Source organism: Tympanuchus pallidicinctus, unplaced genomic scaffold, assembly GCF_026119805.1.
Source record: "Tympanuchus pallidicinctus isolate F22 unplaced genomic scaffold, pur_lepc_1.0 scaffold3, whole genome shotgun sequence".
NCBI lineage: Eukaryota > Metazoa > Chordata > Aves > Galliformes > Phasianidae > Tympanuchus > Tympanuchus pallidicinctus.
Genome location: NW_026294747.1, coordinates 29,605,603 through 29,624,583, shown reverse-complemented (window position 1 = coordinate 29,624,583; position 18,981 = coordinate 29,605,603). Strand labels below are relative to the sequence as shown.

Genomic DNA, 18,981 nt, shown 5'->3' with positions numbered 1-18,981 from the left:
TCTACGTTCTCCCAAGAGGTCCTATCTAATACTTGTAGAATCTTGTTACAAAAGTTAATTAAAGTATCTTGAACACATTTTCATTTGCAGCAACAAAGGTTAGATTAATAAGTTAAAAATGTCTGAGCTACAGTTGAAAAATGCATCAGTTACAGTCTGTAACCTAAGCCTTGTATTTGGTTAATAAATCACATGTTTAAAGGTGTGGAAAATTAACAACTAAACATGAAAGCAAGAGCAAGTAAACAAGAGAGGTGACATATTAGAATATATGTAAAGAAAAAGTGAGAAAGGCCATTTTTTTCTAACTAAGCAGCAATTATTTATCAACAGGCTTGTACTGTACCAAAAGGCAGCAGAAGTCACTTTCTTTACAGGAGAAATATTTCAATCCTCAGGTTTTTTTCTTCATGGAAAAGGAAAGGAGCACTTCTGTGATTAGTAACACCACATGTATGTCTGAAAGCATGAACAGTGCACAGATATTTTGAAAATATCTAAGGAAAATTGTTATGGTTACATTATAAGGAAAAAGAATTGGATAATGTAGAGTTAAGGGTGAATTTGAACTTAAAGGAACTCTGAAATAAAATCTGGCTTATTATTTAGAATACGGTTCAGTAGTTTAGGGAAATTGCTAAGAAGTGTCCTGTTGCTAGAAATCTAAATTACCTGCAGTAATGTGATGAATATAGTGATGAAAAAAAGAGTCATTCCCAACCACAAAACCAAAAGCTTAATGGATCTTTTCTCATCATGTCACCTGCAGTGTTTGTCTTGAGTATCTCTATCAGGTTCCCTCATTCTTTGGTGATTTTTTCCCTACTAGGAATTTTCAGTTTCAAATTTACTGGGCAGGATCTATGAGATTTACAAGGTTGAAATACTGTAGCTGCTGCCTTTAAGACGGTTGAAATAAGAATAATAATCTGCAGGGGTGGTTCAAGACTTGTGTGCACTTGTTCAACAAGTGTTGCTGGCAGACAGATCCTTTCTTCTGTTATTATAGCAACACAGTTAAAGATAGGTGGAAGAGGAGACCTCTAGTGGAGGAAATTTGCTAAACAACAGGTTTGTTACACCGGAAAATTAGGAGATAAAATACAGTAATACAGGATAAGTTAGGTATTTTACAAACCCTAGATATGGATTATATAAAAATTCTGCTCTAAATCTAAATAGCTATGAGCTTTCCCTGGAGTATTGTTAGGCTTTTTTTCTTGTTCTCTTGAAATAGGGTTGTCACAATTCCTGATCCTGGAAGTCCAGAACAAGTTCAGACATGAAATAAAAATAAACCTTGGGAGATAGGATTATGTTAGATAACATCATATTTTAATTTTAAGAACCAAATATGAATCAAGTTAAATTTCTCTTTTAATATCATATTCTTTTTACTCCTTTTTACCTCAGGTGCCAGATTAGGTAGTTTCTTGGATAGATGGCACTTTGATCAGTATTTGAAGATTTGTAATGGAAATAAATGAAAATGTGTGTAGAAATGGAGAAACAAGTGTTAAAAGGATGATCCAAAATAATATCAATGAGGAATACTGTTCGCAGTTCTCTGTTGATTTCAGAGTGAAATTATTTATGGAGACCAGAAAGCCTGCCTTGTCCTAAGGGAATAGCTCTGGGCAGCAGACACTGCAGTGCTGTTTCTAGTTCTGTCTAAGTAAACACTGCAACTATTGTTAACATTGATTGTTGTGTGTTTCTTTCTATGACTAAAAAGTATCCCTTTTCAGAAGAAATTGAAAGAATGGAAAGAATAAGTTGTGCTTCAAAACCCCTTTATGTATGTTATTACAAGATTTTCTATCAAATTTTATGAAGCGTGGCATTTTTAGGACTATTGAATGATGTTTGGTTGCAAAATGATCATTAGGACTAATCCACACATGGTCATTTTCATCCTTATACCTGAATGATCACTTCAGTCAGACTCTTCAGATTATTTTGTCAACAGCATTAGGAAATAGCTTGCCGAAAAACATAATTCTGTTGAATGATCACAACAACAGATGATCGCAAACAGCTTCCACACTGTGCCTCTGCTGTTAGAGTTCATGACGGGCACTTCATCTGATCGGCAGCAAACAGGAGCCAGGAGGGTGGTGGTCTCCATTGGGAACTGGTCTCTGACTCGTGAAAATTATTAAGCTGGATGTTTAAAGAGCTTTATAAAGCAAAGCTTTATAAAGGAATACAAAGAGATGAGTAGAAATACCAGCTTTATTTTTAAATGCATTCTAGAATCCGTCCTGTAACCTTTGCACATAAACTCTTACACGTTGTAAGTGCAAAGTGCTGTGAGAATGTCAGCTTAGCTCCAGCAGGTGTAGCTGCGCTGCGGGAGCAGACGTGCTTCAGGCAGCGATGGGCACTGGGTTTGCAGCTGAGCTTTGAGCACCGTGCTGCCCCGCTGAGCCCTCTGCAACCTGAGAATTCTCCTAGAAACAAATGCAAGAAGGATATGAAAAAGCAAATATACCGGGAACACAACAATGGCCTGAATTTTCCGTGTTGTTTTTTTTTTTTTTTTCCCTCAATATCACATTATCATATGTTTTCTAAGCAAACGAGAGCGAGCAGGAGCCGAATGCACGAGGTGGCGACCGTTGAGGGAGCGTGAGGAGAGGTGGGGGCGGGAAATGCGCCCCTTAGGTGCGGTGCTGGGCCAGGCGGGGCAAGCCATGAGGGGCCCCGAACGCGGTGAGAAGGGAAAGAAGGAAAGAATGCATCTCTCCCTTACCTTCCCTCTATGGTGCATGAGGAGGAGAGAAAACATAAAACAGAGTGAAAGGCTGTGATAGCAACCAGACAGTTTTCTCCTAAGGAATTGTCTGCAGCAGAGATGAAGTATGAAGGAGAAGCAGGCTGCAGCTCTCACAGGTGCTGCAAGTTTTGCAATAATAACAAAGGAAAAAAAAAAAAAAAGGCAAAAAGATGCAAAGGAGCTCTAAAAAATGCTTGTTTGATAAGAACGTCTCTGAAAAGAGACTTTTTTTTCTTTCCTTCCCAAGTAGGGAGTGGAGCCATCAGTGCATTCCCTGCGAGAGGACCTCTCCTGGCATGATCTTGGAAGTGCTTTCCAACCTTGGTGATTCTATGAAATATTTAAGAAGGTGAGGAGAGAAGATAGGCTGCTTTAAAGTGTAGTAGTACCCGCAGAGATCTTGCTGGAGATGTGCAGAGCAGGAGAGATGATAGGGTTCCACTGTGAATGAAGGAGTGAAAAAACATGTTTGGGTGAAGGATGGAATGAGATAGGAACAGTGGAAGCTAAGGGCTCATTTTGTTCGTGGGCTGGGAAATTTGGCTTCATGTGGAAAGTGAGCAATATCATGTACCTATGAAAGTGCAAATATGGAAGGGAAAATATATATATAAAAAAAAAAAAAAAGTGGGGCAGCAAACCCATAAAAATAGTGAAGGTATTTGACCTCGTTTGTGTGAAACTAATGCATCAGTGTCAATAGAAGTAATTGCAACTCTCAGTGAGTTCTCAAGGCTCTCATCAGAGATTTTTGACCTTTCCATGCTTCATCCTTGGAAATAGTTGTTCACTAATGTGCGTGCTGCCTAAAACAGATGATGTGAATAAGATGTGATTGTGAAGTGAAAGATATTTTTCTCTGTTAAGATAGCTCTTACAGAAGTCTAGTCAAGAGATGTGATCAAATTTTCATTGAGCTGAATGCCTGATTGCAACACTGTTTTTTCTGTGCTGAGATATAACACCTGTGGTGTCCACAATCACTTTTATCTTTCCAAAAATCACATTTAAAAATAGACATTTTTCATTTCTTATTAGTACTCTATTAATCTGCATTCATAAATCTTAACAATTGATTACTTTATGGAAATTTTATGTTAGCTACCTTTTTTACGACTATGAAGCCAGGCTTACATAAGAATGTTTTGAAATTATTTCTAAACTTCAAATATATCTATTCTAGCTTTTTGACATATATACTGTGTTGGTTTTTGGTTTTTTTTCTTGTACTTTTCTTTTGTCTATATTTTACATTTTATCGTAAAACATCTGTATTACTTTCACTGGGAACAAAAAAGTGGCCACTAAATGCACATATTGGCAAATTTACAAATTCTGAGGAAAAAGTGGGGGAAAAACTGTGAAAAGTAAATGGTTTTTTAAGAAAAACAAACAGTACCAAAGTTTTCAACATCGTAGACTATGTTAAAAATGCATTGAATAACCTATAATTAACTTGTAAATGAAAAATTATAGGTTAAAATAATGCAGCAATTATGCTTACTGGCTTGTCTTACAAGCTTTATTTTCTTATACCAGTAGGTGGCAATCCAGCACAAACTTTTGAAGATCAGTTAGAAGGAGAGAGGACAAAAGTATTTTATATTTCAGTACTGTTTTTCTTGTTTTGTTACTATGTTTCTCTTTCATAAAAAGAAAGAGAATTATCTGTTTATTCAGGCTCCACAAGATTAATTTCTGAAAAGACAGGAAAAGTTTAGATGAGGTTTAGGAATAGATGTAATTAAAAATACAAACAAAACAAACCCCAAACTGTTCTCCCATTGAGTTACTCTTAAGAAACTTCTGGTGAATATATTCCTCATCTTGACTACTTAAGATCTTGTATTTTCCACTCTTAGTTGCATTGAATTCCTTTAGAAGAAACTAATAAACTAGAATGTGTCAAGGGTAAGTTCACAGGAAAAAAGAAACCAAAACCTTTTTCTACTGTGACTGGAACGTTAACTTACCCTAAGATCTGGTGTTTGTGTGCTGGATGAGTAGTCGACTGCATAGCCTAAAAATGTCCAGCATAGCAAATTTGAAAACTGAGGGGTTTTTTTGTGAAGGAAGTAATGTGCTTCCCCTTAATGGCTTTTTAAAATTGTTTCTATACATATTTTTGTATTAAAGTGGAGCATAAGGTATGCAGAGAGTTTGGTATTGAAGGACCCTGGAGAGGTTATATGGTATTGTCTGCTTCAGATACAAAAAGCATTGACTGAGAATGAATAATAATTCATCAAGATTTAAATTTTTTTCTGATATTTTAACACAAATGATTGTGAAAAGGGAATGTACTATTGCAATGTCCAAGCAGTTTTTATTTCTATTTGAACAGAACATTTTGCAAGTAATGCAATGCAATAATTGTCTAATGTTAAGATAAAATGTTCCTGTATTAAGTTTCTAGTAGAATCTCAAAGTCATGATTCTTCCCCCCCCGAATCAAAGTTAGGAATAACCAAGGAGATAAAGTGTAACAGGTAAAAATGAAATAAGAGAACTTTGATGTAGCTGTAAATAACCTAAGTTTTCAATCATATAAAATTTATTTATTTTTGCAGCATGCACTGCCATTTAAAAAAGTACAGCAATGCTAACTCAAAACAAAAAAAGTTGGTGATAAAGGGTCAAATTTCTGACTTGAGTTTTAATCATCCAGTCCTATGGTTTCTTTTTAAATACAGAGAGCTTATAGATGCCTGGATCCTTTTCTTGCTAACATTTGTTGCTGGAAAAAGACCAAACCTCACAGCACTACAGTTTTATCATTGTGTTGGAGTATTTCGTTACTGTTCAATGAACTCTGCAGTATCAGACCTTATGAATTTTTTTAATGTGCTTAAAATTGTACTCCAAAAGTCTTAATACTCTTGAAATGCTTGGCAAAAAACCAAAATAGTTTTTGATTCTGAAAAGGAAACAAAATGTATATAGGTGAACCTGTAAGTTGGTGCAGAGAATCTTTTAAAGTACCACCTAGGTTTTAGCTTTTAGGTCTGTTATTGACAGTGGAGCATACCGCTTTGATTTCACACCCAACAGATGGTCAGGTAACTGATGTTTTAACCTCCACTTCTGAAATTGTCATGTTGCATGTATTTATCATTAGAGTTTTTGTAAATGTCTTCTAATACATTTTTGACCTTGATCTTGAGTGGTCTAAGTCAATATTTTAAAAGGTAAAATATACACTGGAAAAAAAAAAGAAAGTGATTTAGACTCAAATATTCCTTTGTTATAGCAGGAAGGTTGTTTTCTCTTTTACAAAATTTTGTGTTGCCATGCTACTGCTGTAGCTTTTGAAACTTTTACTGCTGTAAAAGTTTCAAACGTTGAATTGTTTGGTGGCAGCAAAAATGAATTCTGCCAAAAGTTAACTTAAAGTCGGGAACTCGTGAAGAGTTAGCTTGAATGTGTAAGAAGAAGGAACTTCCATGTGTTATAAAATAAGCAGACAGTATATGCTTGTGCTGAAAACAGAAAACAGCTTTCTCTTAAATTGTCTTGTTCTTTTAAACTTCGTAGCTAAGTTATTTTTCACAACTTTGAAGTGCAAGAAACTGTCCAGAATGTGTTCAGCATCAAAAGTACTGAAATACAGGTTTAAAAATGGCCAACACAAATAGGTTATCATAAAATACGTAATGATTCCAACTGAGTTTGTTTGACCTTTGCAGCTTTCTTGGTGGAATACTCCACCTCACAGCCATCTCCAATAACGCAGAGTCACTGTATATCTACACGCTGTGTGTGATGTGTAACCCTTTTGGATTGATTTACTGCAGTGGCCTGAAATAATTTTCTTTCAGTCATGACTTCAGTTAATCAATTCTTTTTTTTCTGTTTTTTCTTTTTTTTCTTTTCTTTTTTCCCACTCTTTTATAGACAGATTTTTTAAAGACAGGTTGGTATTAGGAAGTTAAAAATGTGGAGCATTATACTTCTTGTAAGTAAGACTTCTGATTAGATGTAGGTCCTCAAACAGCCAAATCTCAATCACAGAACAATGGGGAAATCCTGGAAAAAAACACAGTTATGTCTTGAGAAGATGTATTTTTCTTTAAGCTGTAGCAGTTAAATATTTCTCTTGTTAAAGGTGTAGGCATAGCACCAAGCAAAATAAAGTCCTAAGAAATAAAAGAGCTATTAAATAGCCTTGCAGTTTAGTTGATGATTTTTTTAAAAAAAATCTAGCTGAAATATTTTGTTTTCTGGGTCAAGTAATTATTTCCCAGAAGAATGCAGAGGCTGCTTGCTAAGTACCAAATGAAAAAAAAAGGACTTACAAAAAGAAAAACTTGCAGATCAGTTTTGACATGAACCAAGATTTCAGATGTCTGATATATCCTTACGTGTTACAGTGTTAAAGGTATTCTTAGCATTCATTTCTTTTCATATGCTTGGTCTTTTGTTTAGAAATACAAAGTGAGATTCTAGCATGTTGATATGCGTACTTAAATAAATGCATTAACCTATGTAGCTATGTTATTAAAAGTTCCAGACATAGGTACTGATTTTACCTGATGTAAACATAGTAATATTTTACTCTAGAAGTATATCAAAGTTTCATAGGAACCATTTTGGACAGAATACTAAGATATAGAGAAAAACACTTTAAAAGTTACGTATTTTCTCCTTTCAGCTTGATTCAGATTAATCTCAACTCTGCATGTTTGGAATTTTCTCTCTGAAAGTCTTACTCTTACTAAATAAAATCAAATTTCATCAGCAGATGTACTGAATCAACTTGATTTCTACTCATGAAGGAACACTTTTGTGTGTGTCTGTGAATTTATAATGAATCTTCTAGCACTTATTTTCTCAATATGTTGAGTTTTCCTTGTTTATAATCTTTCCAAGAGAAGTAACATTCCTTAAAAGGTGTTTCCTTAAGATTTCACTGGAAAGCTCTCATTAGGTATGTGGACTGTGCTATGTGATACATGTATCAAATCCTTGTAAATATTTGGGTTAAGCACATATCATCAGTAGACCCTTGTCTACCTAATCTGTTTTTCAGTACAGACTGAAGTGGCAAGTGGCTTGCTTTGGCTTTGGGAATTTTTCTGTAGACTTCAGATTGAATTTTTCTAGGGTAACTATATTAGTCTTTAGAGGATCTCTTGAGTTTTGCCCTTTTTGTTTATGAGGAAAGAGAAGAAAACAGTCATTCAATAACAACTGGAATCTAAAAGAAAAACAAAACAAAACAACACAACAAAAACATTTACAGCAGCAACCAAATCGGTTTTCTGACAAATATGTTTTGAAAAATATTATTCTGCCACACTGCCCCTGGCTTGGACACAAGTGAGTTGTGTGCTTACAGCAGAAAAAAAATGATGGGGAGGAGGAATAGATGGACTGTCAGGGCTTTGGCTTGCCTGACTTGCTGTGTCACATGGAAGCTTTGGAGTTGCTTCTGTTGCCAAGTAATGTGATCATCATTATTTTTTGACAGGGTTTCTCAGGGTGGTGAGAAAGAGTGAAACATTTTTCCAAGTGTTTTGCCTGTTGAAGAAGATAAACTGTTGAGCATCTTGTGGTTTAGCTTGTGTCTACGTTAATTTTTATTAGGGAAAAATCACAATAGTATTTTTGGTGGTAGGGGCAATGTGTTCTGGGTCCTGTGTCTGAAGAACAGTCGCATGTGAGTGTATCTGTTTGTGGACAAAGTATTAAATCCATTTTTCTGCTGTGAAACTTTTGTCTTTTGCCAAGAAAGTTGTTCTCCCACTACCTTAATGCCTCAGTTTTTCATTTGTAAAACAAAACTATGGCGTTACTCAGAAAAGGATTGTGTGCATACAGTATCCTTTGCAAAAGCACGTACAGATGTCAAATGTGGACGTCACAAACTTTGGGTACGGAATGTGTGAGTAGGCTGTGTTTGCAACCTTGTCATGAAATGTAAGATCATATACTGAATTGGCTGGCTAGATCCTCACTAATACTCTTATCTCCTGTTTCCATGCTTTCTTTCTCTTTTCCTCCCTTTACTCTAGTATATTTGGTACCAGATCTGCTATGTGCTTTTTTCCCCCCTTGCTGATTTACTTATATTGAACCATTTTCATTCATAACAAATTAAATAATGCATAACAGTTATTTCAAGTAGTGTTTAAACATGCGTGCTGGGTAGGTTTTGAACTGAATTTATGCTATCTTCTATGCGTGTTCACGTGCAGTTTTGAAATGCTACAAATAAAATCTTTGTGGTCCATAGGATATTTATCTAAATGCTATTTAAAAGATAGCAAAAATAACTACACAGTGTAGGTTCAGATCATTGAGTCATTTTAGAAATCAGATTTGCAGCTGCTTATGCAGGGGGGGAAAAAAAAAAGGTGGTTATTGCAAGCAAGCTGAAAACATCTGATGTCAAAATCAGCTTGTAAAATCAGCATGTCCTATGATGATTTGCATCTTTCTGCTGCACAAATCAGTAAAAAAAAAAAACACCTGAGTTTCCAAATTTGATACATATCAGTGCAGAACTGGGTATCCTAGTCTGTGAAAATGGAAGCGTAAGCTCTGCTTTCATTAACAGTTCAGCATTATTGCTGTTATGTCTAAACTGTATGGGAAATAAAAAATAAAACAAGCCACCACGAGCTAATGATGCATTCAATGCTTCCTGCAATACCTTAACAATAGGGCATTTATTTATTTATATATGTATTTGCCTCTAGGGTAGAGAGTTAAGGGAGAAAAGGAGAGGAATTGCTTGCTATGAGCTGGAAAAGCAGCACAGTTGGTTCTGGCAGTGAGGGGGTTGACTGACAGTCTGCAGTGCAGTGGAGTTTGCTGAGCTCCCTATATGGCTGTGGATTAGCTATATGCTAATACTGATAGGAGAAGAGGAGCTGTACTGAGCGCAGAGAGCTGCCGGTGGAGGCGATCAGAGTCTTAGCAGAGCTGACTCCTCAAGAGCCATGGCTGAAGGGGGTGAAGGAGGGGAAGATGAAATACAGTTCCTACGAACTGTAAGTACCTGCTTTTTATTGGTCATGTAGTATCTGATTTTATGTCTTGTGTCTTATTCCTTTTCTGCTGTATTAAAAATAGTGTTTTTTTCTGTGCTAGGCTTTGCCAAATTGAAGAATTGATTTAGTGGGGAAAAAAAAAGCAAAAATGCAGGCTTTAATAACATCATGCAATCTCAGTATGTTCTTCCTTGAATCTGCTCAATAGCCAGTTAGGCATAGGGAGACCTATTTCCGCTGTAATCCCCTATGTCTGAAGCATCCTTGTCAACTTTGTACTTGGGTTTCTAAATGCAGCATGCCAAATATCTGACCTCTGAAACTTCTGTCTAGGTTAGATTTCACTGACATTAACAGAAGCTTTGCAAATAGAAGAGCCTGAAAATGATGAATAATCCAAGCAAGCCCTCGATGACCTCTTCCAATAAACATGCACACAGAAGCACATTTGTGCATAGGGAATACCAACAGATGTCAAAATCGGGGCTTTGCAAATATTCTGGGATCATTTCTCTGCTTAAAAGAGGCTTATTTTAAGAAGACATAAGGATTTCTTTGGGAAGGGGTGTTAATTAGTGAAATACCTTTCACTCAGTGTAATTTTCTAAAAAGAGCCCTCACACCATTCTTTCCTAAGGCTTTCCACAATTCTAGTATGACAACCAATTTGGACTTATAAGCAAGTAGTGTTTATACATTAATGTGTAGAAAGAAGATAATGTCCTTTTCATATATCATATTGTCTCATTCATTATGTTTATCTTGCATGACTAAGAGTGTTTTGTTGTGTAACTAACATGAAAAAAAATGATATGCGTATTCCCTTCTCTTTCCATACTACCTTCACATGCATCATGAGTAATGTTCCAGAAACTCTCCCCTAGAGTTGATATAACTTTAAATGGGTAAGTTTCTAAAATATAACATGTTAAGTGCCCAAAGTAGAGATTGCAAGCCTAATTTGTAGGAGACAGGGAAAATTTATTTTTGGCTATAAAAGGTTGGAGAGTGGTGATAGTTGCTGCTGTTTATACAAACTGTTCAGGTGTGATAAAATGTCATTTGCACTTGTAAGCCTGGGAGAATTTCAGTGTGAGAGGAAATGAATAATCTCATGTAGAATCTTATCCAATATCCTTCCCCCTGACTTCACTTTTTAAAGAAGTATCTGTGTTATGTAGCCCAGTAGATTACTGTGCTTCTAGGAGATGGTGCTTTTATCTGAGACTGGAGCTTTAAATGAATGTCTTTCATCCCTTCACTTCTTAGGATGTTCCCTTAACTGAAGTCTTTCATAGTGATGAGGGGAGACACTTTGCCTGTGCACTGCATGAAATGGCAATTAATGCTGCTGTGACCCACTGTTATGCTGGTAGAACTCTATTGTGCTTCTGTCCAACAGATTAAGTGCTAAATAGAGATTTAAAAAAAAGAAAAAAAAAAAAGGTAGCAAGTGAGACTATGCATTAATGTTTGTTTTACTTGATGATAGGAAGTAGCCGTCTAGATTTCTACCTTTGAGAGCCCCAGCTTCTTTTCTGTGAATAGACATATCAGTTACAGTTGCCTTATCTCAAGCTTCACCTTCATGAATCGCTCATCATTTCACAACAATAAATTATTCCTTTCTTACTGTAAATATTGAATGCCTCAGCAGTGTAAGCTTTCAGTACTTATTACTTACAGCTTTTATTGATGCCATGTGTGTACATGCAAACATGAAGTATAGAAACTGTTTAGAATTCTTCCAGGGTCATTACTGATTGATCAGGATCTTCTGCAGATTAAAATATTTCTGGGAATTTAAGTTGCTAATGAATATTTCCCATACTTGCATGGCTGAGTCGTCTTTGGAAATCACTGACATTCCAATTCTTTTCATTTTGAGACTTGAGGACGAAGTGCTCTAGAGTGCTATAAGGAACACACTGCTCTCTGAGAAAACTCTGTCATGGTGAGGTATAACAGAAGATTAAATCACTCTTGATCCTAAAAATATCTTTTTTTTTTTTTTTTAATAGAGCAGAAGTTTAACTCTTAACATGACACTTGTATTCATTTCTAGGGAGCAGCGAACTTGTGGGCATATTAATAAATTTTGGTGGCAAGTTTTCCCTATCACTTTCTGCTGTAAGACATTTCTCTTATTTGATTAACTTGTCAGCAATAAGAATGATAATGGACTTGAGAACAAATTCCAGGGAAGAGGGCAGGAACACTTCTGCTGTCATAGCATTAGTGTGTATTTGGTATTCAATTCAGTCTCACTTCTTGTGTAATGTGTACAGAATCACAGAATCACAGAATCACCTGGGTTGGAAGGGACCTCAAGGATCATGTAGTTCCAACCCCCCTGCCTAGCAGGGACACCAAACATACACATTCAGATCAGGTTGCCCAGGACCCCGTCCAACCTGGCCTTGAACACGTCCAAGGACGGGGCATCCACAACCTCCCTGGGCAACCCGTTCCAGGGCCTAACCACTCTCCTTGTGAAGAACTTCCCCCTAACATCCAACCTAAATCTTTCCTCCTTCAACTTGGATCCATGTACATGTGTAGTGGTATTACTTAAAAGAATATATTGCTAATACATTGTTAATTTCCTTTCTTCTTTTTTGTTTTTCAACTTCTCAGCTCAGGATGAATATAAATAAACATATGAACACACTTTTTTCCTTATCCCACTACCTTATTGCTTTTGTTCTGAAATCTTTTTTTCTGTTGTTTCTGTAAAAGGCTTGAATCTCCAGTTTTTAGTTGGTGGCTTTTGTCTGCATTTGACTGGATATTAAGTGTATTTGAGCATACTTGTGTGTCATAAATGTAAAGGGCACAAATGTTAAGGGCAAAGCACTTAATACTTGTGCATACTTTGCAATACAGACATCTCTCAGTATGTTACCTTTGTAACATTTGTGCTTTAGGTGACTTTCCTTTACTGTTTATTGCTCCTTCCTAAAGTATGAATGCATTAGAAACTTATGAAGGTAGCATTTCTACAGTGTTTGTGTAATAGGTGTGTTAACCAGTGCTGTTTTGATAATAATGTCTGGAGGAATATGGAAAGAACATTGTGATCCTGGGTATCGTGTGTGTGTGACTATAGATCACTTTCATTTGAGTCTTTCTTGGTAGGGACTTTACTGCTGTGATAACCTGACATAGTCCTTTCCACTTTGGAAACTGTTTTCAAGTTCTTTGTCATTTCCACTGCTACCAAATGAATCAAATATGAGGTGACACCTTTGAGTAGATGGCTTTTGTGTTCATCCATCAGAAATACCTGCATAGTCACTTGCCAACAGAAAGGATCAGTGGAGGGGCCCTGCTCTCAAAGTATAGGAGCAATTTAAATATATTTATAATGAAACCTGCCAAAGTTAGGGTCTGAACTGTGGTTGTAACACTGGTTAGTAGGTTTATTGCTTTGCTGTTTTCCCAAAATCCCCTGTATTTCTATTTTCCTGTTTCATTTTTCTACTTTTTTTAAATAAAAATGAATAATTTTTTTGAGATGCCTCATAGCACGTTGGTCAAAGTTGTATCTTGCTTTTCACAGATTTGAACAAAATGTTGGCATGTGTATGTATACCCTTCTGTTTGCGCTTGTGTGTGCCTGACTCTTCGTATAAATTGTGCATAACTCTGAGTGAAAGAAGCCTATGCACTTCTGTCTTCCTGGACTGTTCTTTAACAGCTTATCTCAATGACCTAATTTAAAACATTTTGATAAATGCATCCAGTCGTACAGATGTGTATGGAAAGGAATGGGAAATTTTCTGTCATAGACTGTGAGAAGTTATCTGCTATAATTACATAGCAGAATACTGTTTTTATGAAGACCTAAAATAGAATATTTGAATTACTTTTTTTTCAAAATCTAGACTATTTGCATTGATTTACATAAGAAGTTTATAGATTTTTTTAATTGCAGTTATTTTTAATCATTTAGATGTTGTCATTTCTCAGACTTCAGATAATTGGGTGGCTTATACACATTTATATATGAATGCATTTATTTATTTTTGCATTACCCTCTCCAAGCAATTGGAACAGAAGGTTGTCAGGAGTAGTCCGCATGTATTTGCCAAGGGGAAATTGCACTTGACCAACCTGGTAACCTTCTGTGATGTTATCACTGGTTGGGTAGGTGGGAGAAGAGCAGAGGATGTTGTGTGCATTAATTTCAGCAAGGTGTTTGGCACCATCTCCCAGAACAACCTTGCTATGAAACTTAGAAAGTGTGGGATGGATGAGTGGACATTGAAGTGGATTGACAACTGGCTAAGTGGCAGAGCTCGGAGGGTGGTCATCAGCAACACAGACCCTGGTTGGAGGCCTGTAACTAGTAGTGTTCCCTATGGGCCTGTACTGGGTCGGGTCTTGTTCAACATCTTCATCAAAGTCTGGATGAAAGGATAGAATCTACCCTCAGTGAGTTTACTGATGGTACTAAGCTGGGATGAGTGGCTGATGCACCAGAAAGCTCTGCTACCATTCAGCAAGACTTGGATAGACTGAAGAGTTGGGCAGGGAGAAACCTGATAAAGTTTAACAAGAACAAGGGTAGAGTCTTGCACCTGGGGAAGAGTAACTGCATGCATCAGTTAGGGAAAGATTTGATGTAGAGGATCTGCGAAGAATCTGGGTATTCTGGTGGGCAGCAGGTTGGCCATGAGCCGGAAGTGAGTCCTTTTGTCCAAGAAGGCCAATGGTATCTGGGGGTGAATTAAGAAGAGTGAGGCTAACAGGCGGAGGGAAGTGATCCTCTCCTCTATTCTGCCCTGGTGAAACCACATTTACAATACTGTGTCCAGTTTATGGACTCCTCAGTCTGAAAAGACAGGGATCTTGTAAGAGTCAGCAGAGGGCTACAAAGGTGATAAAGGGCCTGGAGTGTCTTCTGCATGAGGACAGGCTGAGTAACTTGAGTCTGTTCAGCCTTGGCAAAAGAAGACTGAGAGGGGATCTGGTAAAAGTTTATAAATATCTAGAAGAAGGTGGGAGGCAAATGGATGAGGCCAGGCTCTTCTTAGTGGTTTGTAGCAATAGAACAAGGAGCAATGGCCTAAAACTTGAATGAAGGAGGTTCCATACAAAGATGCATAGGAACTTCTTTACAGTGAGGGTTGGCAGAGCATTGGAACAGGTTGCCTGGAGAGACTAGAGTCTCCTTCTACGGAGGTACTCAACACTCATCTGGAAGCCCCTCTGTGCAACATATTGTAGGGTACTTGCTTTAGCAGGGGAGTTGGACTCGATGATCTACTGAGGCCCCATCATTCTGAGATTTTCTTATTAATATTGCTTGAAAGTGAGGTTATCTGCTGTGCTGATGTTGTAGATGAGATGGGAAGTTATCTCAGTCTTACAATATGAGCTGCCTGGAATAATTAAGTTTGGGTTTTTTTTCAATCATTTTCATTGTTGCCAAATATAAATATAAAAAGTGATAATATATCATCTCTTCTTACTTTAGGGGTTTTATTTCTGTTTACCTAAAATTAATGCAGTATATAAGCAGTTCTTATTTAAATATTCTCAACACATGTTTTTATCAGATCTGTGTACCTAATGATGAATCCCTATTGATAAAACAAAGAACATGTGAAATGGAAGCATTACAATAGTTCATCTTTAATAGTCCAACATAATAGTTAGGCTACTAAAGAGGGGTCACCTGCATATTGATATCCTTTTTGAGATCTGTAGTGCAAGTCTCTGTAGCTTGATTTGGTAATGCTCACTAGATTAATACTTGCAAAGAAGTACATTGGACTAATGTCCACGTGTCAAACAGTAATGGAGGATCCTTCTAGTGAGAAATTTGTTTCAGTAGTTAACTAAATACTGGGAAAATATGAAAATTGTTCTCTGAATTACTTATTATTATGTTTATATATGAGCAATATAGAATCTAACAAAGGCTGAGAATACTTTAAGATCAAATTAATGACATTTTCCCAAAGTCTCTTTGGTGGATGTGGCAGTGGTTCTGCATGCTACTTAAACAGCTGAATATGTTCCATGGTATTGTATTCAAATTAATTAGGACATTTGTCTGATGTCACTGCAGTGCATTTCATGATACAATTGTTACTTACTTTCTATCACAACAAAGGGTAAAATGAATGAAAGAATAATCTTGGATAAATCTTCAGTTGCTTCTAAGGTCAGATGTGTATTAAGAGCTTAAATGACTTTTTGAATTCAATGTTAATGTATCTGTTTATCTCTGTTCATTACATATTCCCATTGTGATTTGTATTGCCAGAATATTTTGACAACCGTATAATGGTCTATACTATAAGAACGACAAATAATTAACTTTCTATGTCTCTTCCACTTTTTTTTTTAAAGCAAGGTATTTCAATTACCTCATTTTTGCTTCTTGAACTTTAGTCTATTACAGGTATTGCTACTTACAATTACATTTTTTGCCTTACTGTTCTTCAGTTTCTACAATAGAAATTGTACATATCATAGAAATTTGACATGAGTTAAGTTGTAGTGTCCTTCTTTGCAAATAGTGTTGCTGTACTTTTGAAATCTTGTTTTTACTTCCTATGTGTTCTGAACAGTATGATTAACTTTGCCCAGTTTGTCACTCTCTGCAAACTGTTACTTTATTCTTCACTTACTATTTCTTTGACAAATATCTGGGTAATACTTCATGATTGAGATTGATAACGTGATAGATTTTGCCAGTGCTGACACTGTGCATCTTATGCTGTAATACACTGCGAGTGATTATTTTTGCTGAAATATAAATACAAGATCTGCAATGTTGCAGCCCCTTTACAAGGCAGAATCTGAAGCAAAAGCTCTGTCATAGTATAAACATGACAGTCTGTCTTCATGCTATAGAGAGTGTCTGGTTTTAGCTATGGACATACTAGCTTGATATCTGTATCAGAGCTATTCAACTCATTTGTAGCATTTAATCACTTTTTTGGGGGTGAAATAATCTCATTTAAGCAGATGTTTCAGGCTCCAGGCAAGGAACAGTTCTATGGGGAAACTGCACCATGTTTGGATATAGATTGAAACACATTTCTGAAGTAGCTTATAGTTGAAGATAAGCTTAGTATGATAAAAGTTGTTTGAAATCTAATTAACACTTGAAATTTTATGGCTTGAGGTTTGTTCCAAGATTTTGGTACAAATATAGGAAAAAAAGTTAGTCTCTATGTCCCCAGACCTTCCCATTAAAATAAGAAAGCAGAGAAAGACAAATGGGAATATAAGAAGGCAGTAAGGAGATATCCACTATGCTGCTAGGTAGTAGTTTTTGCATTCTAATTCCAGCAACAATTATAAAATAGATTTACTGACAGATACTGAAGAGGAGTGAAAAAATATTAAAGAAATATTCTGGAAAAATGAAATTGCAATTGATAGTAGAATAAAATAGAATATAGGGGAGGACAGAAAGGAGAAAAGGCAAATGTGTTTTTGGAAGATGTAACAAGCGAGGACTTGTGTCACGAACAGTCAGAGAGGAATTGGCTTTCACCTCTATCAAATGAAAGATAGATGAGTTTAGGACACCCTTCTAAAGGTGTTAATATGTCAGGTTGCAGATAGCGCATGCATTTGGTTTGTTTCCTTGGTACCTACCTTACAATTTTCTAGTATGGATCTGTACAGTTTACTGTAAACTTAGGTGGTTTTTTTCTACAAGGAAATAAAGCAGAGAGGCATCCTACAACACTGTGTATTGCATTCTGTGTGAAGATCTAAAATCTAAAGCCACAGCAATTAAACATAGATGCTGCTGCTGCTTTTCCTTTTTAATTCTGACAACTGAAGGTTTTCCTCAGGTCAGTAACATTTTTTTCCCCTATTAGCATTGAATTTATGTACATGCCTTCTTTTTAGTTTTCCAGTGTTTTTTAATGAGTTGCTACAGTTCATGAAATAGAGTGAGCTGCAGTTTTGCCTGTATGTATTGGCCAAGTCTGTGATGTTTAAAGAATAGCATTACATTACAGTAAATTAGAATAATGCTTTACTACTGTATCTTTCTTCAGTTTAAATTCAAAAGCTGCAATTTAAAAAAAGAGGTAAGTGTATCAGTTAGAACATTCTGCATGTAGCTTGTCGTTGAGAAAGAATTGTAAGACTGAATGTAGTTGTGTTAGGTCCAGCCCTCTGTCAGTTTTTCCCTTTCTCGTATCAGTGATAAAGCTCATCTGCAGAAATAATGCTTATTACAATCAAGGAAACTCTTAAGTTGTACCTGAGAAAATCAGCAAATTAAAATCTTTTTTTTTCCTTTTTTTCCAAGACCTGTGACTATGCAATATTCCTAAACAAGTGCTCCAGGGATATATTTTTCTTTTTTCCCCTAGTTCCATTGCTGGCTTTTGTAGGGATTGATTTCTGCTCAAACTCTACTTCTGTGTTTCTGAAGGAGCAGTTAGTATCTTCAGTAATGAACTACTGTTGTTCCCATGGTTCCATAAAATGCATCAAGTGGACAGCATGATCTCTGTGCCTTTTTCCCTAATCCTTTGCCTTACTGACTGAATATGATTCATACTGAAACCCAGCTGTTTCTTTCTCAGTTCCCATGACAGTACTGTGACCACACTGCCTAATGCTGCCAGGTGCATTAGAGGCAGAGAAGAGAGGAAAAATAAATTTTGTACATAGTTATTTAGAATACATTAAATTCAATCAGGATGCTGTTTTGAAGTTGTTATTTCTTGACTTTGTTTATAAAGTGTGTATTTTTCCTAATGTATATTCATAGCATTATGGATGCATTGTAAGTACAGTCCTCAGTCAATCATCTCTGTTTAAGAAAACGGCCACAAACATGCTTTTGAAAGAAAGAAAGGAAACAGGATACATTAAATTATGTCTTGATGAAAATTTTGGTTCATTTGTTCAATTTACAGATCTAGTTTTAGCATTCTGTTTTTAATATCAATATGGGAGTTACGAGACAATTCCTTAGGCATTTTAGTTAATCCTGGAAAATACAAATACCTGTAGGTGCAACGAATGATCTCAGAATGATCTTAGAAAATCCAGAAAAATTGGAAGGCATGACATAAGATAAAATGTATCAGAAACTTGAATACCTTAGATCGTGATTCCTGTAGACCTCAGTTTACACTAGCAAAACAACATAAATTTTTTATTGATATGCCTTTTCTATAGTTGCTATAGCGTGAAGAATGAGTAAGCAATTTT

At 36.2% G+C, this 18,981-nt stretch overlaps 1 protein-coding gene across 8 annotated transcripts in view; it reads left to right on the top strand.

Annotated features, from left to right (window-relative positions):
* Positions 1-18,981, top strand: part of RYR3 (ryanodine receptor 3) — a 195,176-nt gene that overhangs the window by 1,377 nt on the left and 174,818 nt on the right. For 7 of the 8 annotated variants that reach the window (XM_052695433.1, XM_052695432.1, XM_052695431.1 and 4 more), the window contains exon 1: positions 9,641-9,774. The exons of the other annotated variant lie outside the window; for it this stretch is intronic. In XM_052695433.1, the coding sequence (XP_052551393.1) occupies positions 9,724-9,774 (51 nt within the window). In that variant the 5' untranslated portion in view covers positions 9,641-9,723. Of the gene's footprint in view, positions 1-9,640; positions 9,775-18,981 lie in introns of those variants that run through there. 8 annotated transcript variants of the gene reach the window in all.